General features: G+C 46.3%; 1 protein-coding gene across 4 annotated transcripts in view; it reads right to left on the reverse strand.

Moving 5' to 3' along the window:
• Window positions 1-19,069, reverse strand: part of ZEB2 (zinc finger E-box binding homeobox 2) — a 187,273-nt gene that overhangs the window by 113,657 nt on the left and 54,547 nt on the right. For 2 of the 4 annotated variants that reach the window (XM_038750989.1, XM_038750990.1), the window contains exon 3: window positions 6,260-6,307. The exons of the other annotated variants lie outside the window; for them this stretch is intronic. In XM_038750989.1, the coding sequence (XP_038606917.1) occupies window positions 6,260-6,307 (48 nt within the window). The remainder of the gene's footprint in view (window positions 1-6,259; window positions 6,308-19,069) is intronic. 4 annotated transcript variants of the gene reach the window in all.

The following is a 19,069-nucleotide window of genomic DNA, read 5'->3' on the forward strand; positions in this document are numbered from 1 at the left end:
AATCGCAAACTGTGTTCTCCTGTTTGGGGAGATTGCGAGAAAGAAAACACAAGAGTTCCATAGTCATGGCCCTCCAACGTCTGCGAGATCGCATCATGGAGCGGGGGTGAGGAGTTGGGGGGGGCGGTTGGGAGGACGAGGGAGGCAGCATGGAACACCAGGAAGGCGTGATCTGGCCCAGCTGCTGCCGGCGGACGTCACTCACTGGGCTTCTGTTCTGTTGGGGGGTTTTCTGTTGTTGTCATTGTTGGGTTTTTACATTTTCAATACATAAATTCATGATAAGCATCGATTTGTGGTTGGAACCGGGTTTGGGGAGCTAAATTCTGGCTTCCAACGGTCTGTTCCTTAATCGCCGAGAGGTTCGGAAAGCCCGGGTCATCTGTTAGCTCAACTACTCGCTCACCGTGTGCTAAACTCAGGCGCAGAAGACAGGTTCCGAAAAGGAGAGTTTCCCCTCTCTCCCTCCCTCTTAGATTGTGAGCCCGGTGGGCGGCCTTCACTTTTAGAATTCAAGGAAACCGTCCTGTTCCCCACCCCCAGGGCCAAACAGTAAATGGGATTTAAACCTTTGTCCCGTCCATTAATCTGTGAGAGTGTTACAATGTGGACTGGATTAGAAATGCTAAGTGTTTGAAAACTTGGGGTAGTCTCTCTCTCTCTCTATTTCTCAGACACACAAACACTCTCTCTCTCTCACTCACCTTTTCTCCCTCTGTCTCTCCCGCCCAGAACCCGGAGATCAATCAATCGATCGATCAGTAATATTTATTGAGCACTTACTACGTGCAGAGCACTGTACTAGCACTTGAGAAAATACGAGCTGATGAAGAGTGTTGGAGCTTTGACTAGACATAGGGTCCTAGAGAGATTTTGCTTCACCCCTGCTTGAAACCCTACCTTCCCATCTCTGCAAGACTCAACTGACTCCCCCTGAATTGTTGGGGGGGACGCGAGGATGAGGTCAGCTCTTCCTCATGACCTGGTCTTCTCCTCCCTCCGATGAAGACAAGGTGCTTTATCTGTCAGAAGTTGCTCTACCACTCTAGACACTCAGAGCTGCCTCACTCAGGAGAACATAAAGAGCACTAAAGTTCACCGATCAGAAGTCCTGGTGATCCTCATCCCAAAAAACTAGAAAATTGATGGGATTCAAACCTGAGAAAAGAGCCCACAGGCAGGCGAGGTGACTGGAAAGAACCTAGGACTAGGTGTCAGGAGAACCAAGTTCTAGTCTCTGCCCCTGGCCTGCTGTGTGACCTTAGAAAAATTGCTTCACCTCTCTGAGCCTCAGTTTCCTCAAGTGGAAATGAGATAAAGTCCCCAGTCTCCCTCCCTCTCTGATGGGGAGCCCTGTGTTCATTCATATTTATTGAGCGCTTACTGTGTGCAGAGCACTGTACTATGTTATCCGTTTACCTTGCATTGCCCCAGTGCTGAGCACAAAGTAAGCACTCATTCATCCCCACCATCATCATCCTCTAGCTGTGAGCTCATTGTGGGCGGGGATTGTCTCTCTCTATTGGTGGATTGTACTTTCCCAAGTGCTTAGTACAGTGCTCTGCACAAAGTAAGTGCTCATTAAATATGATTGAATGAGTGAATGAATAAATGAATCATCACCATCATCAGCATTATTATTATTATTTTTAACTGTAAGCTCCTTGAGGGTGGGAATCCTTTCGACCAACTCCATCGTGCTGTCCCAAGGGTTCCATACTGAGCAATTGCCCTGCGCTCTCAGAGCAAGCAATATATGCTATCAATCGACTGACCGATTGAAGGACAGAAATCATCTCGGGTTGACAGTTTGTCAGGACCTGGCAAGGTTTCAATGGGCTCGGAGGGGCCCCTGGCGAGCAGAATTTCCAGAAGAGAGGCGGGAAAACGTGATCTGGGAATTTGGTGAATTCAGAATTGATCTTCTTTGTTTTTTCATTCTAGTTACACCTCATTTGACGAGCAGCGGGGCCTAAGGGAAAGAACGGCAGTTGAGGAGCTGGGGAAAACCCGAGCTCTAATCGCAGCTCTACTTAGGCCTGCTGGGTGACCCCAGGAAAGTTACTTGACCTTTCTGGGCCTCAGTTTTCTCATCTGTCAAATAGGGGTCATGATGGATGCCTCTCCCTCCTTCAAAGGGTGCTGGGAAAATGAAGAGGAGATCATCGATGACAAAGAACAAATCACCAAGCAAACTCCTGGAATGATGACACTGCCTTGTGCTCACAGAGGGGTTTGAGAATGTAAACAATGACAATAATTGTGGTGTTTGTTTAGCATTCTTACTGTGTGCTGGACACTGTACCAATTTCTGGGGTAGGAAGAGAATCAGTTAGGACTCAATCCTGGTCCCACATGGGGCTCAGAGTCTAAGTGAGAATCAGTTGTATTTATTGAGTGCTTCCTATGTGCAGAGCACTGTATTAAGTACTTGGAAGAGTCCAATAAATCAGAATCGGTAGCCACATTCCCTGCCCCACAATAAGCTTACAGTCTAGCGAGGGAGAACAGATATTTAATCTCCATTTTACAGAAGGGGAAACTGAAGGCACAGAGAAGTTAACGTGAAAAAGTTCAGAAGGCACAGAGAAGTTAAGGTCACACGGCTGACAAGTGGCAGAGCCAGGATTAGAACCCAGGTCCCCTGACTCCGCCCCCCGAGCCCTTTCCACTAGGCTACGCTGCTTCTCAGATCCTCGGCACCCATCCAGCCTCCTCAGCTGGTGACAAAACCCTTCTAAAAGACTCTATCTGTACCCTCATCCCTGTTCAGAAATAGGAGCGGATGAGTTCAAAGCCAAGGCACGGGGTGGCAAGCTTACTGGTAAACCTTTGTGGTGTTACCCACCAGCGAGGCAAAGGCTTTGAAGAAAGCAAGGCAAAGAGATGAAAAAAGCATTTCAACCCAGTCAGCTGATGTTCTCATCAGGGAGTGGCTACAGGAAATGAGGCCTGAGCGTCTTCTAGCTAGGATGGCAAGAAAGCCGGCTGGAAGAAATGGAGGAACATCTTCAGGTGGGTAAAATGAGGACAGTTCTTGGTCTATTCATTCATTCATTCAATCAATCGCATTTATTGAACGCTTACTGTGTGCAGAGCACTGTACTAAGCGCTTGGGAAGTACAATTTGGCAACTTATAGAGACGGTCCCTACCCAACAGTGGGCTCACAATCTAGAAGGGAGAGACAGACAACAAAACAAATCATCTTAACAAAATCAAATAAATAGAATACATACTTACAAATAAAATAAATAAATAGATTTATTTATTTATTTTGAACAGTGCTTTGCACATAGTACAAATACCATTATTACTACTATTATTATCAGATTTAGTTGATGCCACTGAATCAGGTGACTGATTTAAGTGGCTCAACTACGGGAAGGGATCTCCGCTCCTTTAAATAATAACATATGTTCTATTCAAATCTGTGGAGACTCTGAGTTGATCATTTAATATGTATGTTTAGGACTAACCATCTAATAGGGAGATTAATTCATCATCAAGGAAACGTCAACAGTCTAGTGGAAAGACCACAGGGCTGGGAGTCAGGAAGCCTGGGTTCTAATCCAGGCTCTGCCAATTGCCTGCTGTGGGACCTGGGGCAAGGCGCTTGACTTCTCTGGGCCACGGTTTCCCTCATCGTAAAACAGGGATTAAATGTCTGTTTTAGAATGTGAGCCCCATGTGGGACAGAGTCCGTGGACAACCCGATAATCTACTCCAGCAGTTAGCAGAGCGTTCAGTCCAGAGTACAAGCGCTTAACAAGTACCGCCAGTATTCGGTTTCAAAGCCCGTCTACCTTTTGTTGGCCTTGTAAACGTCGGTAGCCAGCACGTACTGGCATTCCGGCATGATTCTTCACTGTTGACGTTTCCTTGATGTTGAATTAATCTCCCTATTAGATGGTTAGTCCTACTCACACATATTAAATGATCAACTCAAAGTCTCCGCAGATTTGAATAGAGCACATGTTATTATTTAAAGGAGTGGAGATCCCTTCCTGTAGTTGAACCACTTAAATCAAAGTCACCTGATTCAGTGGCATCAACTAAATCTGATAATAATAATAATGGTATTTGTTAAGTGCTTACTATGTGCAAAGCACTGTTTAAAGTGCTGGGGGATACAAGGTGATTAGATTGTCCCACGTGGGGCTCACAGTCTTAATCCCCATTTTACAGATGAGGTAACTGAGGCACAGAGAAGTGAAGTGACTTGCTCAAAGTCAAACAGCTGACTATTGGAGGAACAGGGATTAGAACCCATGACCTCTGACTCCCAAGCCCGGTCTCTTTCCACTGAGCCACGCTGCTTCTCTAATGGTATAGCTGTCTCCTACAGGCTGAGAAGAATGTTCCTTTACCAATATGCGAGCCCGCTGTTGGGTAGGGACCGTCTCTATATGTTGCCGACTTCTACTTCCCAAGAGCTTAGTACAGTGCTCTGCACACAGTAAGCGCTCAATAAATACAATTGAATGAATGAACGAATGAATCTAGGACTCTATAATCACTAGACCGACTATCAAACGGTTTAAATATGAATGTATTAATTCGTTTCCAACCCTAAACAAGCAGTCAATGAACATTCATAAGCATAATTGGTTTTCTGGCACCGATTCATTCCTCAGGCCCACCTTGTCAGCAAATTCGGTACTCATAATGCACCGGGCAGCAATGCGAGACGTGAGTCCTAGAACGCGTGGCGATGCGCTGTGGGCTCTGCTCCATGCAGGCCGTGGATGTCCCCCCACTCTCAAACAGAGCCTCTGATGGTCATTCCCCTTGCCAAACAGCGTTTCCAAGTGGCCATAAAACAAGCCCTAATGAGGGGCTAAACGTGTTTACCTTTGATTAGGTGAGCTGCTTGATAAGATAAGGTGGAGGGCCACTTTTCAGAGCCACTTGTACCCTGCTCAGCGGGGCATTGGCTTTCAGGCCATTTAAATCCTGGACAAATATCCCGAAACAATCTGACTGACGGAGGGCTCTAGGGGAGAGCCCCACAGAATGAGTCTTCCCCTTAGCCCCTGACTCCGGATCAACTCGGAAGCTCAAGACTTTCCCCCAACCAGGACCCTGGTGAGAGTCAAGCACATCATGATTCCACCCTCACCCCTTTTTCCAGCCAATCACCTTCTACAACTTCAAACACGTCCCTTCGACTCTTCAACTCCCTTCTTCATCTCCCTGACTTGCTCCCTTTATTCATCCCCCCATCCCAGCCCCGCAGCGCTTATGCCCATCTCTGTCATTTATTTATTTCTATTAATGTCTGCCTCCCCTCTAGTGTGTCTGTGCTATCATTCCCTCTCAAGCGTTTAGTATAGTTCTCTGCACTGACTGACTGACTGACATCCCTCATCCATAGGGAATGCATACCGGAGGGGAAAACGGGAACAGAGTCTCCACATTCTGGGCCCCACGCCTGGAATCAAGGACCACGGAGAGGGCAGAGAAGAGTTTGCCATTCCACCACTCCAGAGACTGGGGTCCTTCTGGACACAGGCCGGTGGCTTCTTCCAAGCAGAAGCAAATCCCTCTTGATCAACAACATTCACCCAGGTCCTAAATTCGACGGACAGTCATATTCTCCCACAGAGGGCAAACTGGGCCGGAGAGGAGTTGAGACTGCCCGAGCCTTCCATATTTATAGTTCAAAAAATTAGTCAAAGTTTATGTCCTGGGGTGGCACCTCCATAAAACCAGATGGGTGCCTTCTGCATATGACCCAAGACAGGCCTGAAGCCAAAGCGAGATCATTTCCCGCTCATCCGCTACACCGTCGACTGAGGCAGCTTTCTGAGGTGAGAGAAACTGACAGCGTTAACTCTCCAGGGCAGAACATTGCAGTCAAGTGGATCAGCGGACTGAAAATCTCTTATGAATAGTCATTAGGCCTTCATTACAAACCCCTCACAACCTAGTTCTCTTTTCGCAACCAAATGCCTTTTGTCATCTTCACAAGGTGCATCATTTAATTACCAATTGATTTCTTTATATATGACAACATGTCAGATAGCAAAATACAGTGTCTCCCCCTTAGGGGGAAAAGTCTGTTAACTATCAGCATGCCAGATTAGGGAATTTAGCTGGAAGACAGGGTTTCTGTCGCAGGCTCCCTTGGTTTCCGGGGGATCCCTCCAGACTGTAAGCTCGTTATGGGTAGGGACTGTGTCTGCTAATTGTGTTGTATCGGACCCTCCCAAGCATTCAGTAAAGTGCTCTGCACATAGGAAGCACTCAATAAATACCTTTGGTTGATTGGGTGATTTTCTGAGCCTCGGCTCTGAAGAGCAGATCTCCGAGAGAGAGGGAAAGAGAGAGAGATAGAGAGAGAGACAAACAAGGAGAATGAAACCAAAGCTGAAGACACTAATCAGAGGTTGACTCAAACACCTCCTTACACATTGGAGAGAGCACTGCTCAACTTTCTCTAGATTGGTGGGCTGAACATTTTCTCTTGTGCGTGGCTACTTCCAGCCACCTCCCCTCTCCCCCTTCCTCCGCCCCCTGCGAGAACACAGAGATCAACTCCAGTCAATCCCCCCCACCTTAAACACGTCCAACAATTGTTCTCATCATACCAAGAATTTCCCCAGCTTCTGACTTTGCTAACGGGCCGAATCTTCCCCCCACCCCCCCCCACCCCGCGTGGCTGCAGTCTGGTAATCAAGTCAGTGCTGTATTAATAAACTGAATAATAAGGGAATTTCAGAAATGTACGGGACTATTATCCCATAACAATCAAACCTCAAACTGAGTAAACCGGAGTACGGCTGACGGTAGGCGTTGGAAAATAATGAAACCAGTGTCGCTGTAGTGTGCTCCATTGTGTAGCAATGTAAAAGCCTATTCCTTTCATCCACAGAAGCCACATTACATGAGTCTGAAATGTTCTCAGAGCATCGCTGTGACTGCTTGGGACAGAATCTGGCACCGGCAAACACTGAAAGCTGACATTATACTGGAGATGTGGTGCAGGTGTGCAGACTTCGAAACATGTTTTAATTACATATTTTCCAGCAGAGTAACAATTAAGGTCGCCAAAATAATTGCCAGTTTCTTAATCCCTCTCTAAGAAGACTGACACAAGGAGTGGTTTATTTTTCTTTGGTTATTTCGAAAGTGTTCCTCAAGATTTTGGTTTTCTATGGCACTGCATAAAACTAATTCTTATGTTCAGATGTGTGATTATACCCATTGTTAAAAAAAAAGTCTTTGAATTACAGTCGAACTGAAATCCTGAAAAATGGGAATTGAATGCCCTGGCAGGTGCTTTGGAAATGTTTCTTCTTGGGGAAGGTCCACATTTCTTTGAAAGCATGTATTCTCAATTCCTTCACAGCTTTCTGAATCAGGTTGGACTTAACAGAACCCAGCACATCCTAATTTAATCATCCTCCTTTGCAGCAGTAATCCTTTGGCAAACGTACCGCGGTAATCGCAAGCTCCTCGAGGACAAGAATCAGACCTACTAACTTAATTATAGTTTCCCAAGCATTCAGTACAGTGCTCCACCCACAGAAGGCACTCAATCAATACTTCAGATCAATCAATCTGGACAAACGTCCTCTTGGCAATCTCCCCGTCTCAATCCATCCTTTCACTTGATTCCGGGGACCCGTGAAACCATTTGGGACATAGGACCAAAAACAAAAATGTGGGAAATGATGGGATAATGATTAGGGATCCAAGATTGCCTCTGTGCCTGATGATAGGATCTGATTTTGGATCATTTGACGAACTGATCCGTCTTTAGTTAGTCAAATAAGAGAGGGGGATAGGGAAAAAACCTCCAAAAACATATGAAACCTTAATCCATTTATGATATTCCCCACTTTCCTCACTCCACCCCTATCTTTCCCCTCTCCAGACCAAACATTCTCTCTAGTCGCTGGTCTGGATCCCTCACTCATGGGTTGATCCAGACTGTTCCGGGACCACTGATGTTTTCGTCCGTCACTTAGTACAGTGCCTGGCCCATAGTAAGTGCTAAACAAATACCATTAAAAACAAAAACAAAACTTCCTGTGTCGAAAATACAGCAACTTGTAGTAGTAGTAGTAGTAGTAGTAGTAGTAGTAGTAGTAGTAAAAACAGCATTTTTTTGAGGGCCCACTTTGTACAACGCACAGTACTAGGTGATTGGAAACTATAGATCAAAATAAGTAGCTGGAGCAGAACTGAGGGGGAAGAGACGGGGAAGCAGAGTTAATTGAGGGGGACCTAGAACTCAAAAACAGCAGTAGCAGAGGAAGTCAAAGGAAACAGTAGAGAGCGGCTGTCTGGGTAATTTCGATTTAAGCAAGGGGTGAGAGAAGTCCCAAAATAGAAACAGCGAGGGGATCTCTGGTTCATCTCTCCTGCAGCAAGTGGGATGCAGAAGGAGAGGCAGTGATGCCCAGTGGAAAGAGCAGGGAACCTGAGGTTAGAAGCTCTGGGATTTTTGTCCCTGCTCTACCACAGGCCTGCTGTGCGACCTCAGGCCGGCCACTTCATCTCTCTGGGCCTCTGTTTCCTCACTTATCAAATGGGGTTAAGATGCTTTCTCTCTCTCAGACTGTGGGTCCTGTGTCTAATCTGATTGCCTCACCCCAGGGCTTAGCCCAAAGTATGCACTTAGAAAGTGTCATTATAATGAGAGAAAAGAGACCAGCCAGGAGGGAAGCATTGTGGGTACAGGGAGAGGGACGTGCGGTTGGGGTTTGGGTCTCAGGGTCGGGGGGAGAGTGGAAGTTGGGGAAAGAGGTCAGATATGGACTGGGGTTTCTAAAAAAAACCCTCCTCCTGAACTACTGTGTGTGTGTGTGCGTGTGTGTGTGTGTGTGTGTGTGTGTGTGGAGTTATACTCACCCAAGCACTTAGCACAGCGTTCCACACACAGTAAGCACCCGATAAATATGACATTGATTGATTGACAGCCATGTCACACACTCATCTCTCTAATGAGAGAACAGGGGTTTGTCAGGTATCAGATGATCAGCCCTGACTCATTCGAAAAGAGTTCCAGAGTGGGCTGGGGCATGGTCGCCACGAACTGGGCCAGCCACTTTTCCGGATGGGCTAACTGGTTTCCATCCAGCGGGGCTTTTCGGGGGCTTCGCAACCCTCCTATGCACCCAGAGATATTGGGAAACGCTGAGGTTCTCACCCTCACCCTGAAAAGTGAAGTACAGCTCAGTCAAATTTCATTTCTGAGCCCTGTAGCGTTCCCCTCTACTTCCTTCGGCGCAGATCCAAACCCTACAGCTTCCCGGAAAATCAAAAGCAATTCTACCACGCACCAGCCTCTGGGCTGAGTTGAAAGGGGGTATTTAAAGCTGCTGAGGGCACAGACATTAGAGAGCCAGGTAAACGCTCTGGGATAATTATTGACAAGCTTAACGTTTTACTGAGGGTTCACCCAAAGAAACTGTTACAGCCCAATTGCCAGTTTAATCGCAGCGGTATAAATAGCTACTGTCAGTCACCACTGAATATTTAACAAGAGGCTGAGAGTGTAAGTCTTCATTGTTATGGCTAGATAGGTTCAATAAAAGTCCATAAAGCGGGGAGTCCTGATGATAGGCGTTTTACCCTGCTCCTAGCATTCCTCTCGCTAACCCGATTTCCTTTTCCTTTTTCTTTCAACCAACAGAGGCAAACAGAGACAAGCTAATCATCTTAGAAAAACACCACATCAGGCTATTTATATCTTTTTTGTGATTTGTATGCAATACCTGCCCAGCTATTTTGAGATAGGGCAGCATGCTAAATTCTATTTCCCATATTATAATTATCAGCTAAAGATGAGCATTAATTGGCTCTTTGGCTTGCTAAGTGGGGAAACATCAAGGAGCAAGAAATTTCCCCAAATTTAACTTTTCTTGAAAGATAGCTGATTTACAAACAAATTACTTGGGCCCTGCAAAGAAGAACCAAACACATTTGCTCATTTTGATACATTTTCAAGGACTGCAGGGTGGAAATGAGGCCTCGAAAAACTTCCGTGTGATCCGCAAACAGCTTCACGCCATACTGCACGTGCATCTGATACAGAAACCAGCCCTTCTGAAAAGCAAGGAGCCCATAACCCTGGGTACGTTTAACTCATGCTGGTTTCAAATGGTTACAGTCAACTTAACTTGTTGATTCCAACACTCGCTACTTAGAGAGCGATCCAAAAGTAGATCATAGAAACTACACCACGTAATCTATTTATTACTCCAAACTCCGTGTTTCTAAAAAGCTGCCTAAAGCTTCTTTGAAAGGGGCCATTTTAACTTCACTCAAACCCTCCTCAACTTGGTCAAGAGGATCCCTGTCAAGACTATCTTTATCTCATTCGGGGAATTTTCAACGAAAAAATCCCTGTTTTCAGGAGTAAGAGAATCCAGATTCAGGTTTATGTTTCTAAGTCCAGATCTTAAGAGAAGCATTCTGAAGCCCCAACTTTCTAGCAGAAGATGATCAAAGCTGAGTATTAATACTCACTTTTTTTTAATCAGCTCACCTTCTAAACAATATTTCAGCAGATTTCCTTTCACACAGTGATATTTGTAATAAATGTTCTGCCTTTGTTTTAAAGTCAGTCTGTAGAAAGATGACATCAGCTTAGCCAACAATAAAGTGCTTGTAATATTGTCTCCAGAGAGCTGTTACATTTACTTTGTAGCAGTAAAATTCAATTTTCAAAAAACACTACATGAATGATGTTAGGTTATTAACCCTATCGCCACCATAAAACATCATCATTGTGTGAAGAATGTGGGTCACTGGGTGGACTCTATAAGTTGCTTTTTGCTAAATAATCCATTTAAGCTGCTTTTCTCCTCCAGTCTGGCTTGTGTGCTTCCTTTTTTTTTTTCTTTTTTTTTGTCACAGTGCCGTGGGGGTGGTGGGGAGAGAAATCTATTCCAGCATTTAATCATGGGTCTCTCACTGAACGAGACCACTGCAATTTTCACTCTGAAGCTTTCCTCTTTTTATCACTCTCCCACTACACCTCTTAGTTTTGAAGGGTAACTCTGAGCACAACTCCTTCAGAATAAAGAAATTAGTCGATCAGCTCGGATTGCTCAAGGGGCAGATTCACACCTCTCACGGGTTTCGGTTCTAGGAAAAAGCAAGGATGAGCCCAAGTTGCCCATTCTGAATCATACCTAACTTTCAGAGCACTGAATGTAAACACTTTTATTTCCACCAGCCGGATACTGGGCAACCCCCTCGGCCCGGCAGGGGGAAACGACAAAAAGGAAGAAAGAAAGATTTCATACCTGCTGGAGCTACCAGAAACCCGATGCTAAAAGAGGGTGAAAACTCAAGTCGCTTCCCCGAAAGGATAGCTGCCGCCCAAGGGGTTAACTAGTTAAACTTCTACAAACTCTCTCAGGAACTTTCCAAAAGCTGACAATAAGTAAAAGAAGTGCTGGTTATCCATTTTTTAAAGGGATGGGATTGGTTTTAGAAGAAAGAAAAAAAGAGGATCAAACACCTCAATGCAACAAAAGATTGTGTCAGGAGGCCCTCAATCACATCTCTCCCTCAACAAGGGATAGCCCACCCTTCTCCAGGAGTTACCCCCGGCAGTTCAGCTAAAAGTCCCAGGACATGAAAAGAACAAAAACAGAAGAACAGAGGTAGTTATTGTTATGCACACTTATTTTTTTTCCCTCTCTCTCTTTCTGAGTCTCTTTCCTCCCCCACACAACTTTTGCATAAGCCGTGAGGGGGATGGAATAAGGTTGGCTGGTGAAAAGAGGAGCTCCTCCCTTGTCCCCTCCACCTCCCAGAGAGACAGAGAGAGGGAGTGAGAGGGAGAGAGAGAAGGGAGGTGGGGGGAGGGCCTCTCTGCAAGGACCATCTCATAGGCCCACCAGAAAGTTTCTCCAGGACCTTACAGATGCTGGTCGTCACCCAGGACAGTCCATAGAGGGTTGGTCTCCGCCTTTTCAACTCTCCCTGAATTGCTCTTAATAATTATGGTAGTTGCTGATATTATGTACCAGGCATTGTATGGAGCTCAGGGGTAGATTCAAGATAATAACAATAATAATGGCATTTATTAAGCGCTTACTATGTGCAAGGCACTGTTCTAAGCACTGGGGAGGTTACAAGGTGATCAGGTTGTCTCAAGGGGGGGGGGGCTCACAGTCTGAATCCCCATTTTACAGATGAGGAAACTGAGGCACAGAGAACTGAGACACAGCTGACAATTGACAGAGCCGGGATTTGAACCCATGACCTCGGACTCCCAAGCCTGGGCTCTTTCCTCTGAGCCATGCTGCTTCTAGTGAGCCACGCTGCTTCTAGGTTGAACACAGTCCCTGTCCCATTTAAGACTCACGGTCTAAGTAGGAGGGAGTAAGATTTAATCGCCGATTTACAGATGAGCGAACTGAGGCACAACGAAGTTGAGTGACTGGCCCAATGTCACAAAGTAGACAAGTGGCAGAGTGGGATCGGAACCTGGCTCCCGAAGCAGTGTGGCCTAATGGATAGAGCACGGGAGTCAGAAGGCCCTGCGTTCTGAACCCAGATCCTCCACTTGTCTGCTGGGTGACCCTGGGCAAGTCATTTCACTTCACCGGGCCTCGGTTCCCTCATCTATAAAATGGGGATTAAGACTGTGAGCCCCAGGTGGGACATGGACTGGGTCCAACCGAATTAACTTGTAATAATAATAATGGTACTTGTTAAGCACTTACTATGTGCCAAACACTGTTCTAAACAAGGTCCTCTGTTTCCCAGTCCCCTGGGCCATGCTGCTTCCCAGCTACGTTCTCCTTCCTCTTGAAGGTAGGGCTATGCCGGCGCTTTGTTGAGCTCCCATTGGGGTGCGATGTACCATATCGAGTGCCTGAAATGTAAGGTCTTTACCCATCCTTTCTTACTTTCTATCAGTTGGCCGATCAGTCAATTGACATATATTGATTAGGCTCTTATTATGCACGGAACACGGTATTAAGCGCTCAGGAGAATGCAATACAACAGAGCTGGCAGCCAAATTCCCCTGGCAGACACATTCCCTGCCCACTTCGAGCTTACAGTCTAGAGGACTTTCCCAAAACTGGGTGGGGGGGTGGGTTGCTTCCCCGCCCCTCCCATGGTGGCTGTCAGTGGAATCCGGAGAGTCCGGAAGAATCTTCCGCTGCAACAGTAATTATTAAGAAACCAAGGGGGCCCCCTGGTTTTGCGGCTGAAGTAAAGACGGGAATCCTTCTACCCAACCCAGACCTGCCCTCAAATATCTCTCTTGCCCATTCATTCATTCATTCATTCAGTCAGTCAGTCAGTCAGTCGTACTTATTGAACGCTTACCGTGTGCAGAGCACTGTCCTAAGCCCTTGGGAGAGTGAGATATAATAATAAACAAACACACTCTCTTCCCACCCTTTCTTAAATCACCCATGGGCCTTCTGGGCTTCTCCTTCTGAGGGTTTTTTTTTTCCTGTTGTTGTTTTTGTTGTTTAAAGGAATTAATAAATAAATAAAAGCAACCCTGGCACTTTATCAGATTTTCTCATCTAATATCACTAAGTAAATATCACCGCGGTTTGTTCATAAAATATTCATATTTCAAAGCGTTCTTTCCCGGCCACCCCTCCCGGTTTACCTATGTTGACAAATGTGTGAGCCTCGTTAATATGCCTTGTCTGGGGACTCACACTTGGTGAGATCTTTCTGGAGGCCAAGGGCTGAGGAAGAAGTGTATTATTTCAGCTGGGGGTTGTAGGGGGGGACGACAGTGAAGCTCGGTGAGGAGGCTGATTGATTAAGACCAAATGGGGGCCCAGGACATAGGTGCCACGAAAATAGAAACACATTGCAGGCATTCCAGGCCAGATCTTCCTGGGGCTGGAGAGAGTGGGAGGAGGTCGGGTCCTGGAGCTTCCTTATCTACCTCCTGATGGGCCCTGGATTTGAAGAATGTTAATGACACTTTGCAAGTCCTCTCACCCTTCACAGGAGGGACACTCGTCACTGCAGACCTGCCTGGAAACCCCATGGCACCCACTGGCTCTCAACGACCTGATCAAAACATGGCCCCTGGCATGGCCCCAGGGTGAACTCCAACCAACAATCAATCGATCAGTCATATTTATTGAGCGCTTACCGTGTCCACAACACTGTACTAAGCACTTGGGGGACACGTTCCCTGCCCACAACGAACTTACAGTTTTTGTAGGTTTTACCAGAGCCAGAAACACAAAGCTTTGCGATGAATCCTCTGAACCCTCACCTATTTTTTCTAACAGGACACACCATTAGAGAAGGAAAAAAAAAAACCCAAAACCAATAATTGTGGTATTTCTTAAATGCTTACCATGTGCTAGGCACTGTACTAAGCACCGGGAGGATACAAGCAAATCGGGTTGGACACAGTCCCTGTCCCATGTGGGGCTCACAGTCTCAATCCCCATTTTCCACATGAGGGAACTGAAGCCCAGAGAAGTGAAGTGATTTGTCCAAGGTCATACATCAGGTTAGTGGCGGAGGCGGCATTAGAACCCATGACCTCTTGACTCCCGGGCCTGTGCCTTATTCACAGAGGCAGAGTTCAGAATTATGGTGGCCAAACTTTTAGACCCCTAACTGGAAACATTTCAACTCCACCTTCACCATAATAACAATATCAATAATTGGGGTAACTAATAATAATAATAATGGCATTTATTAAGTGCTTACTATGTGTAAAGCACTGTTCTAAGTCCTGGGGAGGTTACAAGGTGATCAGGTTGTCCCACAAGGGGCTCACAGTCTTAATCCCCATTTTACAGGTGAGGGAACTGAGGCACAGAGAAGTTAAGTGACTTGCCCAAAGTCACACCGCTGATGATTGGCGGAGCGGGGATTTGAACCCATGACCTCTGACTCCAAAGTCCGGGCTCTTTCCACTGAGCCACGCCGGGGTACATGTTCCTAAGTGACAATCACTGTGGTAGATACTATATAATCATGTCAGACACCGTCCCTTTCCTGCATAGAGAGCATAGTCTAAATAGGAAGAAGAACCCCGCTGTACAGAATAGAAAACAAAAGCACAGAGAGGTTAAGTGATTTGCCCAAGATCACCCAGCAGGCAAGAGGGGGAGCAGGGATTAGAACCAGGTTCACCGCACCCTGGCCGTGCTCTTTCTATTAAGCCACACTGCTTCTCTAAGTCTTCACAGAATCCTCTTAGTCCGTGGTATTTACTGAGAGCTTACGTGTGCAGAGCACTGCACTAAGTGCTTGAAAGAGTACAATATAACAATATAACAACACATTCCCTGCACTGTATTCTCCCAAGTGCTTAGTACAGTGCTCTGCACACCGCAAGCATTCGATACGTACCACTGACTGATTGACGGGATTATTCTGTAGAGAGGAGGAAATTGCGGCTGAGCCCAGGCTAGTGGTTCTGTGTGGGGGTCCCATGGGGTCCCATGCCAGAAGAGACCCCCCAACCCAAGAAAACCATCCTCTCAGCAGTGGCCTTGAACTTTGCCAAGACCCTGATTGCACCGGCCCTGCCGGGAAAACCTGAGAGAGTCAGTTTTCAAATGTCTTTACCTTCCGAGAATGCCTTTTACAGGGAGAGGAATTGCAGCTTCTTGGGTTAGAGCTAAGAAAAAAAACAACAACAATGCAGCTTAAAGTCCCTCTCAAAAGACTTATTATGAGTTAGAATGGGCATCGGAGAACTCCCTTGATACACCGCCTCCCCAAGCGTGAGAATATTGAATATTTTCTCAAAAATGCAGCTTGTGCTGGAGAATCGATCGATCGATTGTATTTACTGAGAGCTTACTCTGTACAGATCACTGTGGTAAATACTTAGGAGAGTACAAAACAATGGCCAGTGACAAGACACAGCATTTCAAGGTGTAGTGAGTCAGGGGGAGAATATGACTTATACTTTCTCCAAAATCTAGTCATGCTATTCCCAGAGTGAAGCATGCAGTTTTGCACACACTCTCTCTTCTCTTTGCTCCCTCTTTACCTTTCCTTATCTCTCCCTTCTCTCTCTTCTTGCCTTCTTTCCCTCTCTGTATTCCTCTCCCTCTCTCTCTGACTCTCTCCATGTCTCTCTGTAGCTCTCTGTATGTGTCTCTGTCTCTTCCTCCTCTTTGTATCTCTATGTCTCTCTCTGCGTCTGTCTCCCTTTCTTTCTGTCTCTCTCCATCTCTCTCTATCTCTGTATCCTTGTCTGTCTCCCTCTCCCCTCTCTCTTTGTCTATCTCTGTATCCTTGCCTGTCTCTGTGTGTCTCTCTAACTGCCTGTTTCCATCTCCCTCTCTATTACAGCTTTCTCCCCCCTCTCTCTACTTCTCAGTCTATCTCTCTCCCTCTCTCTGGGTCTTTCTAACCCTGTCTCTATGTCTTTCTCTGTGTCTCTCTGTCTGCCTGAGTCTGTCTCTCCCTCTCTTTCTGTTGTCTCTTTCTGCCTCTCTCTCTCCCTCCTCCTAGCCCCCTACCCACCCAGCAGAAGCCTGTTACATTACCTACTTGTTATAAACCTCCTCAGGTTTCACTGCTCTGGGTTCATCCGTAGGTTCCTGCCTGGCCTCTGTAGCTACCTCTGACACTCACACTAACACAAGCAACTGGTACCTGATGTGTAACGTCAATCCAGTCAACTGGATCGCTTCCTACTTCCAGGCATAAAACGCTGTCTTTCCAAGGTCCTTTGTGCACCCCCCATTATCTGGTTTAAATTCGTGTAAGGTTAAACAGAGATGGTTAGGCCCAAATGACAGTGAGAAACTCCCTTTCACAGAGTCAGAATAAAAGGTAGCATTTGGCTCCAGGGCCATTGTGATCAGATGGAAACATCATCGCCACTTATTAAAGTTGAATTACATTTGTTCGCGAGATAGATTGAGTGCTTATGGTTTTAAGAGAAATGTTCTTTGAAACGCTCTTCTTCCCATTCCAGCAAGGAACCCCATTTTCTCAGAAAGCCTCTCGGTTCGTGGCTCCCACACTGTCTCTTAGCATCTCCCCCAACCTCATTCCCACATTCAGGCCCTGATGCTTTGCAGAATCAGATTTTTGCTGTGGAATTTTCTCAGTAAGAAAGCAGAATACATTCGTTGGGTTTTCACATTAGCACAAGCAAAAATGTACTTGTGACCATTTGTCCTAAGTCTGAAAGCCGCCCGGTTATTGGTTCATCTGTGTGTGTTTGGTATGTGGGTTTCTGTGTGTGTGATTTTACTCCTGTGCAGGTTGGGATCGATGTATGAAAAACGCTTTTAATTTTGTCCACTCTGGGACTTATCAGTCAAACACAGAAGCATTCTTCAGCGGGCCCCCCACTTATCTCTTCTTCAACACCTCAGGAGCAGGTTTTAAATAGTTCACACTCTTCAGCTGGTACTCGGATGTGGGTTAGGTGGGTAAAAACGCCTTTCGCCGAGCAAAGACAGTGGAGCCAAAGTACCCCCGGTTTCCGCTGGCCCGTGAGCATCCCAAGGGAGAATGGGAAGCAGCATGGCCGAGTGGCAGAGCCCGGGCCTGGGAGTAGGAAGGACCTGGGTTCTAATCCCGGATCTGCCATTTGTCTGCTGTGTGACTGTGAGCAAGTCACTTCACTTCTCTGCACCTCACTTACATCATCTGTAAAATGGGGATTAAGACTGTGAGCCCCATGTGAGACAGGGATTGGGTCCGACCTGATCAGCCTGTATCTCCTGATCTACTGTATCTACTGCTGAGAAGCAGTGTGGCGCAGTGGAAAGAGCCCGGGCTTTGGAGTCAGAGGTCATGGGTTCAAAACCCGGCTCTGCCAATTGTCAGCTGTGTGACTCTGGGCAAGTCACTTAACTTCTCTGGGCCTCAGTTACCTCAGCTGTAAAATGGGGATTAAGGCTGTGAGCCCCCTGTGGGACAACCTGATCACCTTGTAACCTCCCCAGCGCTTAGAACAGTGCTTTGCACATTGTAAGCACTTAATAAAAGCCATTATTATTATTATTTACCCAAATGCTCAGTACAGTGCCTCCCACAAATGCCAATTTAAAAAAGGGTCTAGCCCTAGAATCAGGCAGGAATTACTCTGTCCTCCCTGGAGAGAATCGATCAGCCAGCCTACACAGGCCATGACACACGTGACTTCATGTGTGTCCCGCAAGTTCCAGACATCTCCTGATTTGGTGTGCATTCAACTCCGGGCTTCTATGTTTCCCTAGTCTCCCACATTTGTCTTTGAGAAGCAATGTGGCTCAGTGGAAAGAGCATGGACTTTGGAGTCAGAGGTCATGGGTTTGAATCCCGGCTCTGCCAATTGTCAGCTGTGTGACTTTGGGCAAGTGACTTCACTTCTCTGGGCCTCAGTTCCCTCATCTGTAAAATGGGGATTAAGACTGTGAGTCTCCCCAGCACTTAGAACAGTGCTTTGCACATAGTAAGGGCTTAATAAATGCCCTCATTTTTCTTTGAGGGCAGTGATTATATCTTCATTCATTCAATCGTATTTATTGAGCGCTTACTGTGTGCAGAGCACTGTTACTAAGCACTTGGGAAGTACAAGTTTTCAACACATAGAGATGGTCCCTACCCAACAGTGGGCTCACAATCTAGAAGGGGGAGACAAACAACAAAACAAAACATATAAGCCAAATAAAAGAAATAGAATAAATATGTACAAGTAAAATAAATAGAGTAATAAATACGTAAAAACATATATACAGGTGCTGTGGGGAGGGGAAGGAGGTAAGACTCCAGGGATGGGGAGGGGGAGGAGGGGGAGAAGAAGGAGGGGGCTCAGTCTGGGAAGGCCTCCTGGAGGAGGTGAGCTCTCATTAGGGCTTTGAAGGGAAGCCCTAGCATATCTTCTCACTCTGTACTCTTCCAAGCTCTTGGTACAGTGCTCTGCATACTGGAAGCCCTCGGTAATAATGGAGTTTATTAAGCACTTCCTATGTGCTTGACACCGTGCTAAGCACTGGGGTAGATCCAAGGCAATCAGATCAACTCCCATCTCCATCCCACACAGTGCTTGCAATCTAGGAATAGGGGTCTTATCCCTATGAAGAAACAGGGACACAGAGAAGTTAAGTGACTTGCCCAGGGTCACACAGCAGGTCAATGGCAGA

The sequence above is a fragment of the Tachyglossus aculeatus genome, chromosome 9, assembly GCF_015852505.1.
Source record: "Tachyglossus aculeatus isolate mTacAcu1 chromosome 9, mTacAcu1.pri, whole genome shotgun sequence".
NCBI lineage: Eukaryota > Metazoa > Chordata > Mammalia > Monotremata > Tachyglossidae > Tachyglossus > Tachyglossus aculeatus.